Source organism: Vanessa tameamea, chromosome 27 (genome assembly GCF_037043105.1).
Source record: "Vanessa tameamea isolate UH-Manoa-2023 chromosome 27, ilVanTame1 primary haplotype, whole genome shotgun sequence".
Lineage (NCBI taxonomy): Eukaryota > Metazoa > Arthropoda > Insecta > Lepidoptera > Nymphalidae > Vanessa > Vanessa tameamea.
The window spans coordinates 6,071,405-6,089,039 of record NC_087335.1 but is presented as its reverse complement, the minus strand read 5'-3'; the positions used below and the strand labels follow the sequence as shown (position 1 = coordinate 6,089,039).

The window sequence follows — 17,635 nt, the reverse complement described above, 5'->3', positions numbered from 1 at the left end:
GTGGTAAGAAATTCATCAGACACATGTAGACTTACTAAAGATGCTTAACTACACCGCTGATCGCATAAAAAAATATAAACACAAATTAAGCACATGAAAATACAATTCAGCACGCAATCTTTGGTTAAGATTCTTGGTACTGTAATCACCGGGTCATCCAAAATATGTCTAACTAAATTTTAGTAGCAAGAATTTCGCTCGCACGCGTTGGTAGGCACATTTTACTGTGTCTGATCTCTTCGATGTGTCGGGTTGCCCTCCCATCGGTTTATGAGAATGATGTTATTAGATATTACATATGTATTTGTGCATACATTTTAGTAATAATATATCCTATAGTTGGTCAGTCTTTTCTAGAATGGCGTCATGGTCGAAATCGGAATCAAAAGAACATCACTATCACACACCGACCATGTCTATGACAGAGTTTACATCAATGTTTGGATGTTATATTTATTATTCATAATAATAGAATATTTTTTATAATTAATTTATTTCTTTGCTACGTATTAACGTCTAAACTTCTCAGTCATCAAAAATCATCAAATTTTGCATACATTTCAGAGATTAACTATCAATATATATAATAAACTATCAATATATATAATAAAAATAAATACCTCAACCGCGCATGCGCTTAACCGGCTTCTACAAGAGCCAAATATTTTTATTATAATAAAATTACAAGACGTTCAAATGTAATCTTAATCGTAATATAAACCATCATTCGTGACTTCTCCATTCTACGTGAACAACTCTACAGAATAAAAACTTAACAAAATACAGCAGTCTGATATTATAATTGTAATTCCATACATTTTTCGTCATAATATATTCAGATTTCAGATGCAGCTTTTATAAAATTGGTACCTCAGGCGTTCTTTATGCATCCAAAAGTAATAAGCTCGTTTCGATTTTGAAATACCTACGAGAAATGAATGTTTACGAATATAATGATGGGGTGGGATTATAAATAAAATAGTTGATGGTCGCCATTGGCTATTTTTGGTAAGATCACGAATGCCAGAAAAAATACGTAAATCTGAATATCTGTCAAAATTAATCTCTAGAGAAATTATGACAAAATTATTATATACACAATTTTTCACTCTTTTCTAATTATTTTTCTGTTCACTCTCACATTTAACTAATTCTTTTATATTATTAGTAATTTTACATGCATTAAAAAATTTAATCTAGAAATCATTTTCAATTTCTCGAATTTTATTGACTTTCAAATTTCTTTTTTTAAGTCTTATTCATTGAGTTGTATTCACTTGAGCCTTGAATTGTAATTAAATGTCGTTTTACCTACAATTGAGATATCAATCGGCCTGTATTTACAGGTACTATAGATTTTTATTTAATATCTGTTACCGATAACAATTTCGTCCTAAATTTAATAACGCCAGACTGGTCACCATTTTTATAGATTAAAGCAATAAAAATCTGGAAGTATTTTCGGCAAATTCAAATACAAAACCTTACTGGTTGTCTATGAAACATTATCTACACATACTTCCAAACATTTTTTATTATTATTAGTGCATCTTCCACCAGAGTTCAGAGAATAAAATAACAAACGATTTATACTTTATTCATTAAATTAATCAAATAAAGAATATATAACAAAACAAAATGTCACAATCTGGGCTGCAAATAAGAGGACTAGTTTAAAAAAAAGTATCTTTTTTCAGAAATTCAATATTACGTTTGCTATCGTCAAAGCAATCTGTCCTACTTTTCAAGAAAAGTCTATTTACGTGAAAACTAGGTCAACTCGTAGTGCCCGACCTAGCTGGCTTCTTTGATGAAAAATATATTTATGTTGTTAAATCATAACGTACTTACTTGAATCACTAAATAAACTATATTAACATTATAAATGCGAAAGTAACTCTTTCTGTTGGTCTTTCACGGCCAAACCACTAAACTGAATTTGACAAAATTTGGTATGAAGCAAGCTTGAACCCCAAGGAAGGACATAGGTTACTTTTTTTCCTAACACCTGACAATCAAGCCCTAAAACGCGAACAAATCCGCAGATGACATTACATATAATTTAGGCAATTTATTCAACGACTTAATTTAAAATAATAACACCTGCGTATTAATTTTCTTTATAGTACTTATCGTAACCTTGATTTGTATATTATAATAAAATTTAAACCATCCGTATACCATAGCGTAGCCTTGAAAACTCAAGGAAATGCTAACTGTAAGACATGTAAAACATTAATATAACGTCCCCCTTTTTTGAAGTTGTTTAAAAACAGAGTAGTGTTATTGTAGTAAGAGTAGTATTGTTATTATTTTTTATGTTCTCCAGGCGATACAAGCTATTGAAACTGCTTCTATTGACTGGACGACAAAATCAATAAAAAGTTGCTCAAATCAGCGAGAAATTCGATCGGTACGATTTTACTCAATTTCCGACCTTACGTCAACTCACTATATAGAAAATATCGTTGTTTAGATGTATATACCATCTGAACTAGCATCACTTGCCTGGCACAGGTGAAGTACTTGAGTTGTGGTGATAAATATTAACAAAATAAGTATATCAAGAAAAAAATAATACATATAAAATCTTAAGTAATATACTTTATGTAAATGATTTAAATAATTTATTGTTTCCGTGTATTTTTTTCGTGCTTGTATTGTTAGTTAAACTAGGTTATACGTGTTACCTAAACGAATAAATGTTACTATTAAGTTATAAAAGAGTAGAACAAAATACAAAAAAAAAAGATTTAAAGACTAGGTATATTTCAATTTGGTTGTACCTAATCATAAATGTTACTTGTATCATATGAACTTTCTATCCTATGGAAAATATAAAAACGTCATTAAATAAGCTAAATAAATAAAATAAAACATTAAATGAAGGAACAAATCTTTAATATACAAAGACCGTTTTTTTTCTGGTTGTATCTTAACGAATAACCCACTATTAGGCAAAGACTTGTTGTCCTAAAATCTAAAGAGGTTTGAAGCAGGCTCTATTTAACTCAGGGTGTCCCTACACCCCTGTGTAACCTACGCCACACGAATAATGGTCAAGTCTGAGACAGATGGTAAACTTTTGTCACGATGGGTTCCTTTAAGACTAGAGGTAAATTTTTTATAAAATAATTTAACATAGTAACTCCGATAGTGTTTGTCCGGATTTAAGCCCACGCACTTCAATAATGTTCCACGTCTTGTTTTGACGGGCCCATCAAGACTCTTCATAATAATTTTATTTTTCTTATAAAAATCATCTGAGCTGTTGATATATTTGGAGGATCAAAGTCACGTAATCTATAATATACAAATAATTATGAGTTATAACAAAAAAAATATTTGTGTTGCTACCTTGAAAGTATATTGGCTGTTTAAATGTTGACTGAGTTAGTATAGAAACAAAAAAAAACACAACGGGTAGGTTTTTATTGTATTTTGTAAAACGAAATATATACCTAATTTATCAAATTGAAATATGTCAATATATTTATTATATGCAGGTAATATTAAAGATTACCTGTTTTAATACTGAAGTCATTAAAAATTATACCGGGATCGCGTGATGTGTATGAACAAAAGAGTAATGTAAAGATTTGATAATGAGCATTATAAACGCCGGGAAATTTCACACAAATTGGTCTTCTAAGTTCAAATCTTTTTATCTTTTTTATTGATATTGACTGGAAATATGTATGAGCATGCTTTTCAATATTTCTTCGCTTTGTTATAGTAGACAGTATAGAGAGCTTCAGACGATTTCGGACAAATATAAGTTAATTTCCATGAAACAATTATATTGAAGGACAAAAATACAAAGAAAAATCATGTTTTCTTGGGTCCGTGGTTTCACAAGGCTAAATGTCTTTAAAGTTACGTGTAGGTATGAAGTTAGCATCTCACCTGTTAGAATCTTACAAATAAACTTCAGTCCCAGTAGCATCCAGCATAGTTCTACAATTCTTGATAATAGTTTCGTCGATTAGATTATAAAAATCGCAATTTAAAAAAATTAGATGATAACTTCGCAAATACATCATGGCATCTCATCAAATTTAGAGAATTTGACTAAACAAGAGTTGAAATGTTTTGTGTTCTATGTTCTAAATAAGTTTTAAAGCAATGTTTCGAAGAGTTCTGGTCGCCAGCATTTTTTGATTTTCTTAAATTATTTATTTGGTGTAAAAAAATATCGTAATGGTAGTATTTTTTTTAGAGTTCTACTTCAGGTAATAGTATGAACTATTTCTAAAATAAATCAACTATCTGCCAGTAGCATCGTAAAATTGGTTCAGCCGTTTCGGAGATTACAGGAACAAACAGACAGATAGCTATCAGTCAAACAACAACAATTTTTTTTCGACGATTGACTTGACTAATCGTGCTGATACACGCGAACGCAGTTACACGCACACCAGCTTAAAAATGTCAGAATCTGAAGTGGCAATTGGAATATGAGCTCTTAATAGTTGTATCCTATGGTACTGTATAGCCTATTCCAATGGAATTAGGAAAAATATAAACAAACCTTAGATTTACGTATTCCATGCGATTTGCTAATAACTCAGCTATGTTGTGCACTACTAAGACTTTATGATTAATATATCTATATTTATATTACAACACCTACTTAACTACTCTTTTTCCACTTTAATTTTACTTCCAAAATTCAGATATCAGTTTCGCCGACGTTCAAAACGTTTTTTCGCAAATCCATAGTGAATATCATAAATTAATCAACTCTCGATCAATGCTATCGCGTCAATTTGCTGTCAAATGTTGTTTATTTGGCTTTTTTCCTGTTATGGTTGGAGTATACATAAGCGTAATTGAAATAAAATACAGATTTAATTTGATATATTTATTTTTCGTAGTCAGACTTCTTTTCAGGACTTTCTTTTTTTAATTTTGATATTAATTTAAAAATCTATTGCTTTTGATAATTTTGTACATAAAGTCAACAGCGAAATTACAGATCATATTTTCAGTTTTAAAAACATAATAAATGCACATTAATTTAGACTAAAATGACGAGCTTATAAACTATTATTATGTTGTTAACTACATCAAAGTCGAACAGCTTTCCCGGTCTTAATATATAAAATACGTACATTCGAATGAGTTCAAATAATATGCTAAATGCACGTCAATGTCACTTAGCATTTTATCACTGATCATACAAGCACACAACTGTACAAAAGTATATCATTCATACAAATAACAAAAATAAAGTCCATGCAGATACATATAAAATTATAAGACTTCGTCATACGCACAAACAAACAGATAATGAAACAATAATTAATCTGAAAAAAAAAAAACTTATAATACATACCTAAATGGTAAACAACTTAATTTCACGATATATGTTATCCAAACAAAAATAAAACTAGTCTCATAAATCGTATTCGTTTATTTTCGGGTATTCCCCGTTTAATAATCATTCTACCGTCATATAGCAATGCTATGTACTGCTGCGTTCCGGTACGAAGGATCTTCACCTAACGTGAATATAATGCGATTGACATAAAAGGGAGCAATGACCTTTTATAGACAAATGTCACTCAATAATTCAGCGCAGGGGAATATTGATAAGCGACTTCATTTGTAATTTAATATAAATATAATTGAAATCGATTAAAAGTACATATTTCGCCATTTTTTTTTTCTACTTGCAACATTGCGAAATGACACTCCATTGCTCCATTTGCTCCAAAATGGATATAAAAAGAATATAAAAATGGTATGTTTGCACTTCCTTCCAAGTTACTTTGACAGCTAAAACGCTACAAAATAACGAAAACACTTACTTTTCTTATTTAGACAAAGCAAACATTTAAATTGGTTTCTTATTTTTATAGCATAAATAGTAGCAGACGTTAACTACACGTTACGTTTGCCAGGATATAGGCAATAGTAATGTATCTTACTACTTCAATGTCTACAGGAAAATATTGCTACATAAACACTCCGATAGATTTAAAATCATCAAATATGCTATCGAGCCACAACTTACCAGAGTTATCCACCAGAATTGACAAATCTATCATTGTATGACATTGTCCTAATTCTATGTTTCGTTCTATCTATAATACAGACCTTAAGCTTGAACTCATGAAGCGCAGTGACATTACATATGTACATACAAACATAGTATTACTTTGTGACATTATTTGGATAACAAATCTCATGTTTTGATATCACTAAAACACAACAAAAACACATACTTACAAACTTATTCAGGTATCATAGTCTTCGTCTATTTGTAAATTTCCTGAATTCAAAAGATCAATGTCAACGTTAGTCGGGACTATGGGTATTTTTATTTCAGCTTTTTTTATTTCAGACTTATTGGACTTAGAGTTCTGTCGTTGGAGTTTTTTATCAGTTTTAGGAACGCCTACTATACCAGCGACGGCTGTGTCTAAGACTTTTATTTCTGGTTTTGCTAGATTTTTCGTAAAATCTATGTTTAGGATAGGTGTGACAGGTGTCCGGGGGGGCGTATTATTTTGTTTTTCATCTATGTAGAACATCTTAGGATGATCCGGCTTTGGCACTAGCACTTCAAGTTTTTTAACAGGCTCCACTGATGTCAAACTGGCGTAGTTTGACGTTGACGGCTGCGGGCTCGAATAGGTTGGATTTATTTTTATCACGCTCTTGTGTTGAACTTCTTCCGTGATCAGAGTCTCTTGGTAAAAGTTCGCGGTAACGACTGGTCTCTCTTCGACTTTCTTCGTTAAATCTATAGCTGAGTCTGATGTGACGGTTTCGTTTCTAGGTTTCGGCTCCGAGTCCATAGATAGGGTCCTCATAAGACTATCTTTTGGTGCTGATAAAATCTGTTGCACTCTGATTTCGGAGCTGCTGGAACTGTTCGAGTCTGCTCTGACCACTTTTCTTGGAACCGATGTATCTGAAAATCTAAGGAATAGATATTTTAATAAACAATTTTCTAAATGCAATATTCACTGACTATTACATAAATTTATTAAAACTAAAAAAAATAACAAATTATTGAATTTCTTTGAAAATGTATGAATATTCATAGCAAATTTAATCTCATACTCTCATTATCTGTTGGAACAGTACAACCACAGAAATATCAACTGAAGGACCACTCCACTTAATACACTACTATTGAATAATGCTTGACAGAAAACCCGACTTAACTTATGCTGGCTGGAATTCCAGTGTAAGAAGCTGTCTATAGACAATAGGTATTCAATACCTAGGTTTTTTTTATTTCATCTATTTCTGTAGCACATTTTTGGACATGTCATGTTCTCCCACAATCAACTATTCAGGCTGGCATGCAAGTTTCATAACTTGCTGAGCTCACAATTGAAATATTTCTGTCTTGCTTAATATTAATTTTAGTCTACACTAGATATAGGAGACAGTAATAACTATAATGAGCCTAGGCAGACAAGTAATATCCATTGTAACCATTTATATTATATTACTCATACGGAGCTAGAATTTAATTTTATGCAATCATGAGCATGTTCTTTATTCAATACGCTTACCTAGAAGAGTTTGGTGAACTTTCCCCACTCATTATTTCCCTCTCTTCTGCTGCCGTAACATCAGGTATGTTTTTAACCTGTAAAGAATAATTAATATTTTATTGTTAAATTGTTCAAATACAATTTGTTAACTTAGTTAATGTATTTCAATAACACTACAAAAGTCTACAACACGTTTTTAGTTGCAAAATTGATAAATTATGATATTGTACTTTTTTAAATTTTATTTTATATAGTTATAGATGCAACCAATATATACTTTATTCAAGTAGATCTTCACTTAACAGGTTTATATTAAATTTGGACCTACTGCAGGGTTGGAGCAGAGATTATACCAAGGATTGGCGAGTAACTCAAATAGACATAAATTTAATAACAATTCCTTAGTTAACAACAACAACAACAAAGGATTAGCAACTTTTATTCATCAAAATGTTATATTTAACAATAACGAAATGCTATTAATAAGTTACAACTTCAACATAGTACTTAATTGGATTGCATGCGTTTGTTTTTGTTTACAATTTTATTCAATAGGTATCTATCTCGGTACAAGCTATTGTATCACTATGGTGTGTGGTCATCCATAGACATATGTATTGTAAGAATTTAAAAAGCCAATCCTTACACTATTTCTACCAGACATTCAATTGTATGATGTTTTCTGTTGTGGTTGTGGGAACATTGATTCACTCAACATACTTACTTAAGCCTACAGGCCTTATTCAATAAGTAACTGTATACATATAGGCAGACAAAGAGAATTAATAACACTAGTAATAGGAATAATATCTCACCAAATCTCGTAGAAAGTCAAATCGTGATTCTGCAAGTATACACTGTTTCACATGTGACGGGCTCAAGGTCTTGGCGTTTCTCTGCATCGTCACTTGCATGGCTTTGCCGAGGAGTGATTCTACGAAAAGTTCTAGGGTACGAGGTGTGGTGAGGAAGAAATTGAGTTAAGGAAATTAAAATTATGATTATTTAGAATAGAACATACATTATTTAAAAATCAATATTGCTTCGTCATAGAAAATTGAAATTTTATAACATCTAGTAACGATCATGCATTGTATCATACCAATGTCTTTTTCCATTAAAATATTTATGAACAAAATAATTTTTAGGAGCTAATTTTTACTGATTAATTTTATTTTTTTGAAATTGAATGCCTCTTGATTTTAGAAAACAAAGTATATAATAACTTAATTACATTATTATTCAAATATATATATATATATATATATATAAATACTAATAAAGACACATAATTCGCCTTGTTTTTAATTGTGGATAAAATTTAAACATTTAAACCATACAATAATATATAAAATCACTTGTTATGACTTTTTTTATCATATTATGCACAATCTTTAGAAGAGATATGTACATAAGAGCTGAGCAGATCAAAATCATAATTATTTGTTTTGCATACTTTTAAGGTGAACATTGCTCGTATTTACGAAGATAAATATAACTATGACTCTTTTGTCATGTAAAAATGATGATAGATATGCCAAAGGACATATATCAATACAAATAGTGTCATATATTACTCTTTCAATGTACATAACAATGTTTGAATATCATACAGAGCAATATTATTAGATTCAATTGGAAAGGATATAAATTATAATTGGCACGGCTTGTGCTACTTTTCCCACCTCTTCATCGGTCTGCATAATCTTCTTAATTCGTCCCTATAAGCAAACAATGTCATGATATCACCAATCTCTAATAGAATTGACAAAAACAACTCCATTTATCTTGTTTTTATCGACGATTCCTGGCTATTTGACACTTACGGCTGGAAATCTAGCATTATATTTTCTTTTCTTCGACGGCATAGCGATAATCCGTTCACTTTAGCACTATTTAATGATTAAAATAGCTCACTTCGCTATACCACTGTAATCCTTCTCGCGCATTTTTGAGGTTATAAAAGGGGGACGTTCGCAGCCTACTTCATTTATATACGAGTCTGACAGTTTTCCACCTCTTTTTACAAACAACTTTTCATATACATGGCAATAAATTAAATGTATAATCTGTATAAAAAACATTTTGACATTAAATTTAATTTATCTAAAAAATTTATTAAATTAAATAAACATAACAATAACATTTTCAAATTAAAAAGTTGGTGTCTTAATACTAAAAAGATACAAAGCTTTAATAAAAATGTAAAAATAGGAATTCATAAATTGTTATATTGTTGATAAGTATTAAGCAATGCAATATGTCTTTTCTAAAGCTTTAATATTCTATATCTATACTTATCGAAAGAAAAGTGAGATTTCTTATTATATTTATTATTACCAATTTGTAATGTTGTCTTTGGCCCAATTCTTTGCTGACATATGTGATATGTCAAATATTATAATCTTTTATCTATCATTAAAAATGGCGTCCCTGTCGAGGTGTGTTTGTAGTTTTGTCTTATAAATGTAAAATTATTTATTTATTTCTAAAAATTAGTGTTTTTATTAATACGACTGACGTTGTGGCGTCATACGTTTTATATGTATTAAATGTGAAGCATTAAATTTAAAATAAAAAGGGTTATGGATATCACTTAACTAACTCAAACCAAATACTGCGAAGAATAAGTTTTAACTTTACCGTTTATAATTATAAACTTATTGTCATTTATTTTAAGAAGTGTTTGCGGGTTAAGTACATAAATGTGTTAATACTATAGTAAGTAAATAATTAAAACGTTTTTATACTTTTACATTTTCAGCTTGCTCCCAGCTCCTGTTCAGCAAGTATGGGATCGTGACGATGAGTTAAAAGCAAAGCGCGTTGGCAGTGCGCTGGTAGTATCTCAAACTAGCATCCCTCCATATGGCCAAAGGAGAGGATGGGTGCCTCGAGCAGAGGAAGATTTTGGAGGTAAACATGAATTATAAATAGGCCAAAAACAAATCATACGTTTTATTTGTTAAGATATATACAGTGATTATTGTAGGAATAGTTGTAATAAATAAATAAATATAAAATAAATATTGGACAACATCACATACATTACTCTGATCCCAGTGTAAGTAGCTAAAGCACTTGTGTTATGGAAATCAGAAGTAACGACGGCAACACAAACACCCAGACCCAAGACAACATAGAAAACTAATGAACTTTTTCTACATCGACTCGGCCGGGGATCGAACCCGGGACCTCGGAGTGGCGTACCCATGAAAACCGGTGTACACACTACTCGACCACGGAGGTCGTCAATTAATTGCTAGTTAAATCTGCGGCTTTACCCGGACTAAATTTTTAAAACACAAACTTCCAAGCCCCTTTTCCCCACTTAGTTCGTTTGAGTTTCTTAAAATCCGTTCTTCAAATTGCCAAACTTCAAGTTTGTAGGTGTTAGAGTTTCTGAGATTTCGTGATTAATCAGTGTGGTTAAGCTTTCTAAATAAATTATATTGTGATTTTGTATATTAAAAATTTTGGGATAGGAAAACCAAATATTTAATTTAAAACTTCTTCGGCATCATTACACATTATGTCTCTGCAATACTTGTTCATTTGCTCAAAAATGCAACAGCTATTAGCATTTTAGAAATATTGTGTTATTTTTTTTAGCTTTTATCAAGTTGTTGTAATAAACTATTAAACCTAAGCCTACTAAATTTTGATTGAATAGTAAGCTAATAAAATATTGCAAATAAGATTCTTAAATTTTTTTTACATAAATAATGCTTTTTCAGATGGAGGTGCATTTCCTGAAATCCATGTGGCTCAATACCCCCTGGGTATGGGAGCTAGGGGGAAGGAGAGTACTTCAAACGCATTGGCTGTACAGCTGGATGAGTCAGGGAGAGTCAAGTACTCTGCCATAGCAAGACAAGGCCATAGTGCTGATAAGGTTTATTTTTATTAATATTATATATTATTATTTTTACATTATAAAATACCTTCATTATGAATATCCTTTGATTATTATAATAGGCAGAGACGAAATAGCTTCATTATGTTTTTCTCCTATATGTGTTAAACAATTTTTTTTACAAGCTTCAGCTTGATCAATAAAAGTTTTAGAAAATATGAGTAAAAATAAAATATTTTCATAATAGGCAAATTTCCACATATACTTTGTGAATATTAATTAATACAAATATGAACAAATTAATAAAAGTATGTTTAAGTTTTGTTTTGTTTTGTTTTAGATAATATATTCGAAACTTACGGATCTCCTACCAGCAGAGGTTTTAGCAGAGGATGATCCGACATTACAGAAGCCAACCGAAGATGACATTCAAGACATAACAGAGAAGACGAAACTAGCTTTAGAGAAGATAACAAATGCTAAAATATCTGCTGCTATGCCTGTTAAGGCTGCACCGAAAGCTGTGAGTTGAACTCTTAATGTATTTTTATTAAATCTACTTAGTGGAAGCTCTTTGTATAATTTAGGTAGATACCATCCAATGATCACATATTCTATTTCTGAACAGCAATAATTAGTACAACTCTACTAAGTATTGCTGTTCCGCTTTGAAGCGTGATTTAGCCAGTGTGTCTTCGACAACAAAGAGATATTGACTATGTAAGAGCTGAAGATTGAGTTCAGTGGCGTGTCATGGAGGCCTAGTCGATAGTGTCCAACAGTAGACTGACACAGGCTAGTGATGATGAGGGGTGTTAAAATGTTTTCCATAGCCAATTTCTAGACTAATTTATTTGTTTTTTTTTTCATTTCTTAACTTCTAATAACTTTGACATTAAAAATATCATGTTTTTACGGGTCCTTTTTTTGGAATAGGCTAGGTTTTTTTTATTGTTTAGAACTTGTAACTATCTAGTGCATTGATAGCACCCTATGTTTACAGGCTCCTGCACAATATATACGGTACACACCGGCGCAACAAGGCGGCGCCTTCAATTCTGGTGCCAAACAAAGAGTTATTAGGTTTGTGTTTGAATAAACTACTAATGATCAATGAGGCACTAAGCTAGTCAGGAATGGCTAGCTTTTAAAGCTGCAGATGTTGACTTGGGGGACTAGAGATGTGTGCACACACATGTGCATTATAATACGGCCTATGTCCTTTGAGATTGGCCACCAGTGGCGAAATAGACTTCAAATATATTTATAATGCCTTTGGTAATGCTTAGAATGATAAATTGTATAGGGTAACGTGTGACGTTACAGGATGGTGGAGGCGCAGGCGGACCCTATGGAGCCCCCACGGTTCCAAATCAACCGCAAGATCCCTCGCGCGGCGCCCTCCCCACCGGCGCCCGTATTGCACTCCCCCCCACGCCGCGTGTCCGTTAAGCAGCAGCGCGATTGGAAGGTGCCGCCTTGCGTCTCGCACTGGAAGAACGCAAAGGGTAACAAGATCTACACTATGCTCCTTCAGATGAGATGATCCCACACATGCACACATTAACCTGGTGTATTTGTTTATTTATATATGGAAGACAGATTAAAAAATAAATTTAAAAAGATTTAAAAACCAGTAGTCTTCATATTTAAAAATCCATTTAAACAATTTTAAGTATATCTTTAAAATTTATTTAATATCTGAAAATAACTTTAGATTTTATTATTATTAAGATATAAGTTGTAATTGAAATTTTATTCCAGGATACACAATACCTTTGGATAAGCGTCTAGCCGCGGATGGACGTGGTCTCCAGCAAGTGCACATTAACGAGAACTTCTCGAAACTTGCGGAGGCGTTATACATAGCTGATCGTAAAGCCAGAGAGGCTGTGGAAGCGAGAGCGCAGTTGGAGAGGAGATTAGCACAGAGGGAGAAAGAGAAGAAAGAAGAGCATTTGAGAATGTTGGCGCAGAGGGCGAGAGATCATAGAGCCGGTAAGTGCATTGTTTTTTTTATAATCTGTTTATTAGCACCATTTGATATTTAAATATATTAGATTTTGTTTCATGTTATTGTCTGTATCTTCACTGATATTTGCGTCTATGCCGCACGCTAATAAGCAATCGAACTCGGTCGCAGGCATCCGCAGCCCGTCGGCCGGCGCCACGGAGCCGGGGCTGGCGGCGGACGAGGGCGAGGCGGCGGGCGAGCTGTCGGCGGCCGAGCGCGAGCGCCTGCGCGGCGAGCGGCACCGCGAGCGCCAGCGCGACCGCAACCTGGCGCGCGCCGCGCCCGACAAGAGGCACGTACCCGCAGGCGACGGTGCCCTGTTGGGTAGAACCTGAGACGCCAACTTGGGGGTTTTCCACCCTAGTTTAGCGGCGGTTACTTAGGGAGATTTTTTAGGGGAAAAATTAAGAAAAGCAAAGTATAAAAAATATTTAAAAAATGATCAGAATAAGTAAGAAGCAAAAAAATATGTGCGTAAATAATAATTAAGAAAAACTAAATTTGAGGACATAAAAATTCAAATAATTTAAACTTGAATTTGCTCTCGAACAGGGTGTACCAGGGTTTTTAATCGATATTAAGTCTCATTTAAATGCGAATTTGAGATTGGTCCTATGGAGAACATTTATTAGGAGTTGGCATCACTGTGAAATGTTCCAAGTTACAGCCCACAGGAACACAAGATAATCGTTTTTATAGTGGCAGTACCTGTTACATAATGTTATGATTTTTATTTTTAAAAACATTTTTTAACATACCAGCATTACTGTCACTATAAATAGAAGTATTGATCACATGGTAAATCCAATACTTTTGTCTATAAACTTAGCCAATGGCTGAAGGAGGAGAAATAGACAAAAGTTAGATTTACATATTGATACTATACTTCTGCCACTGATAGTCTACAAACAATTTCTGATTAATATGTCTTAATACAATACTGTTCACTTATCTGTTTATATCAACTTAACTTCCAATGTGCCGATAAATGATGACTAATGAGGTCAAGACAATTCAAGGTCAAAGGTGTTTTTTTTATTTGTCCTTCTGGAATTGAGAGAGGAGAAAACAATATGTAATTTTTTTCTACACAGCTGCTGAGTGGTCATTGCGCAAATGCTGCTCTTATGAGCTATTGAATGTGGTCTTCAATATGTTTCCATACGACTTGGTTGTCTTCTAGTGACAATTGAAAAGGATTTTTATTAAACACTCGAACTACTACAAAACATCTTTGTCCCCAAGGTTGCTGGCGCATTGGTGATATGAGGGATGATTAATATTTCTTATATTACTAACTATAAGAAATATTAATAAGCTAACTAATCCATGAGCAACACCAGCCTCCAGGTGGCTCATTTGCTAGTCCGTCTTTTAGTATTTTAATGAATATTAATAAAATTTTCAGATCGAAACTAGTTAAGGAACGCGAAAGAGACATCTCCGAGCAGATAGCATTAGGTCTTCCAGCAAAAACAGCCCAGGGCGGAGAGGCCATGTTCGACCAGCGTCTGTTTAATACCAGCAAGGGAATGGACAGCGGTGAGTTTTATTTATTAACATATCTTTACTATCTGTTCCATGGAATTACAATTTGTCTTCTTTTCTCTGCCTGTGTTCCAATCTATTTGGGGTCGGGTAGCATATCATTTCCTTTCAATCTCTATTATTCCTCATCTGATCGTTCACATCCATCTCTCTAACATCTCTCCTTACACACTCCATCTAAGTTTTCTTAAGTTATCCTCTTACCAACACCTCCCCGCTCCCCCCGCCCCGCGTCTACTACGCTCATGCTCATGTATTATACACCAATTAAATGTTTATGTAAACTATTAGTTCTTAGTTGTATATATGTCGCTGCCAGCTAGTTAAATTCGCCATTCAATTAAACGCCTAGCCACTTAACGAAACAGTGCTGTTCAACCAGCGGCCTTAATGACACTCAGCCAATTCTTCTTCCGTTTATAGAATAGGGAGTTACATTTAAATGAAAAAAATTATACTGATAGTTTAGGTTGGGACATAACTGTTTGGTTAAATGCTAAATATTTAGTATATATAGCTTTTTTTTTTAAAGGTTTCTACATCATAACTGCTCTTGATACTGGTAATTGCCTGTGACATAAATAAAACACAACTTCTATAAACTATTTTATAGTTGAACTGATTTTAATGTTTTAAACGCTAAATGGTACCTTGATATACTATAATATTACAAATATTTGCCTCCTTAAGTTATAAATATATTGTAACATTTCCAGGATATGGAGACGACGAAGCCTACAATGTGTACGACAAGGCGTGGCGTAATCAGGACTCTGTGGGAGCGCACATCTACCGGCCCTCGCGTAACGCGGACAAAGATAACTACGGTGGAGATCTTGAAGCCATCGCTAATACTAAACGGTAAGCCTATTTCGTTTTAGATGTTTTCTGTTGACTCCACTGCGACAACATATAGTATAGTATATGAGAATGAAATTTAATGTCAATGAATTTGCGAAGCGAATAAAACCTTTCCCCAAAAATCGCTACATCCTCTGCCATAACTCTTATGTAAATTGTTTTAGTCGTTTTTTGTTAGGCATTAAGAAAAGTTCAAGTTCAGTTCAAGTAAGATTTGTTCTAGATTAACTTTTAAACTTAGGTGTCTGGTATCATATCCATTTACCAGTTAGTGTCATTCAAAAATTTTTTATTTATGCTAAGGTGACTAAGTTAATGTAATTATATACATTAAGGAAGGAAAATCGATACATCTATTACTCTACATCCATTATTCTGAATATAAACAACTTTTTAGATATATTTATCAGTATATATTTTTCAGCTTTGTGGCAGACAAATCATTCGCTGGCACCAGCAGCAGCAACACCCGTTCCGGACCAGTTCCCTTCGAAAAGGACACACCCAGAGAGGAGCCTGTATGTAACTTGTTATCTTTGTAACAAACTAGCCTAACTAGTGTTACCATTACAAATAATAGATTAAAATTAATTCACATAAAAATATAATAGTTAATTGTAGAGGACTAAAATGTAATTGAATAATCTGTTTACAGTCTCGCAGTACACAATTAGATGCAGACTTCGATCCGTTCGGTCTGGATCGGTTCTTGAGCGAGGCGAAGCGAGCCGACAAGTCGTCCAGGAAACGAGATCACCACGAACCGCACGCCAAGAAACGAAGGGAATGAATTATAAGTGAGTTCTATATTATTAATAAATTCGACGAAAACATTTCATTTTTTGGAAGGTATGATCATCATTGCTCTAAGCTCAAATTGATAGTGTTCCAAATGTAACTTGACTTTTTAAAAAAAACACTGTTTTCTGAGTGCATGAGACCCTTTCTCATACAGACGATTTATGTACGGTGTGTATTCTAATTCTTTAACCCGGTCGAGTCGACCATCGACAATCGGTCGAGGAGTTAATTGAAAGCGTAACAAACATATAAACAATCTCACTTTGACGTCTATAATGTTAGTTGAGTAAATATATTCTTTGTAGTTTCTTAATATGATTATTTATTAAAAAATGTTTTTCACTTTCAGGTACAAACTGCATGTGTTCGTTAGTTGCAAGTGTAGCATTAAGGGATTTCGTCATGTTCATTCGCATTTTCAGTTTTAGTCTGATCTTTTAGTCGTAATGCTAGAAAATATTTCAATATCATTTTTTTTATTTGGATTCGTAATTAGGTTAAGTTGTTTTAGGTAAACGTAACTGTACATTATGTAGATTTGTAATAAAAATTATCACTAAGAATGCTGGTGTTTTATTGTTTTTTTAATTACAAATTATGAAATCAAAGATCAACTCCAAATGATCCAAATATAAATTTAAATCCAAATGTAAATTTTACATTTTGGTTTTGTCTTCTTAGCGCTGGTATGGCTGTTGTATGTATACTGCAATGCAGCGTGTATACATTTTAAAGACGAAGAAATGAATGTTTCATGACCTTAACGCCTTTTAGTACCGTCAGCAACGCTATACTAAAAAACAATGTGCCAAACAGACGTGCTTGTTAAAAGAGGTGGATTGATATGAGTGCAGTTAAACTTCGCTTTCAACGTGCTCATTTTAAACGTTATCTAAATATTATAGTAATCGAATAATTAAATTACACTTATTTTTTCTGACACTACACATTAATATTGTATATCAGTTTTAAATGATCCTATCCTAATACCTAAATGTTTTTGCAATAGATTGCAAATGATTTGCGACGGCCAATGTC

The 17,635-nt window shown here is 32.9% G+C and overlaps 2 protein-coding genes across 2 annotated transcripts; one reads left to right on the top strand and one right to left on the bottom strand.

Annotated features, from left to right (window-relative positions):
• Positions 1-6,241: 6,241 nt before the first annotated feature.
• Positions 6,242-9,529, bottom strand: LOC113392125 (uncharacterized). The gene is made up of 5 exons (XM_026628409.2): positions 9,344-9,529; positions 9,166-9,238; positions 8,333-8,475; positions 7,536-7,612; positions 6,242-6,930 (listed from the first exon to the last, which is right to left on the bottom strand). The coding sequence occupies exons 1-5, from the start codon at positions 9,383-9,385 to the stop codon at positions 6,243-6,245; spliced, it is 1,023 nt and encodes a 340-aa protein (XP_026484194.1). The 5' UTR covers positions 9,386-9,529; the 3' UTR covers position 6,242.
• A 704-nt stretch (positions 9,530-10,233) lies between these two features.
• On the top strand, positions 10,234-17,158 carry LOC113392121 (puff-specific protein Bx42). Its single transcript, XM_026628402.2, has 12 exons — positions 10,234-10,433; positions 11,255-11,412; positions 11,714-11,896; positions 12,377-12,456; positions 12,700-12,881; positions 13,138-13,371; positions 13,517-13,679; positions 14,796-14,929; positions 15,652-15,796; positions 16,221-16,314; positions 16,452-16,593; positions 16,947-17,158. The coding sequence occupies exons 2-11, from the start codon at positions 11,302-11,304 to the stop codon at positions 16,584-16,586; spliced, it is 1,461 nt and encodes a 486-aa protein (XP_026484187.2). The 5' UTR covers positions 10,234-10,433; positions 11,255-11,301; the 3' UTR covers positions 16,587-16,593; positions 16,947-17,158.
• Positions 17,159-17,635: the final 477 nt, after the last annotated feature.

What these genes read in the sequence shown, in the direction of transcription:
- LOC113392125 (XM_026628409.2), bottom strand. Translation starts at nt 9,385, where the DNA reads ATGCCGTCGAAGAAAAGAAAATATAATGCTAGATTTCCAGCC. An exon ending in ATAATGCTAGATTTCCAGCC is followed by an intron (nt 9,239 to 9,343) that starts GTAAGTGTCAAA and finishes GTTTGCTTATAG; the next exon opens with GGACGAATTAAGAAGATTAT. An exon ending in TTGACTTTCTACGAGATTTG is followed by an intron (nt 7,613 to 8,332) that starts GTGAGATATTAT and finishes TATTCTTTACAG; the next exon opens with GTTAAAAACATACCTGATGT.
- LOC113392121 (XM_026628402.2), top strand. Translation starts at nt 11,302, where the DNA reads ATGGGAGCTAGGGGGAAGGAGAGTACTTCAAACGCATTGGCTGTACAG. An exon ending in CAGCAAGGGAATGGACAGCG is followed by an intron (nt 14,930 to 15,651) that starts GTGAGTTTTATT and finishes TAACATTTCCAG; the next exon opens with GATATGGAGACGACGAAGCC. An exon ending in ACACACCCAGAGAGGAGCCT is followed by an intron (nt 16,315 to 16,451) that starts GTATGTAACTTG and finishes ATCTGTTTACAG; the next exon opens with TCTCGCAGTACACAATTAGA.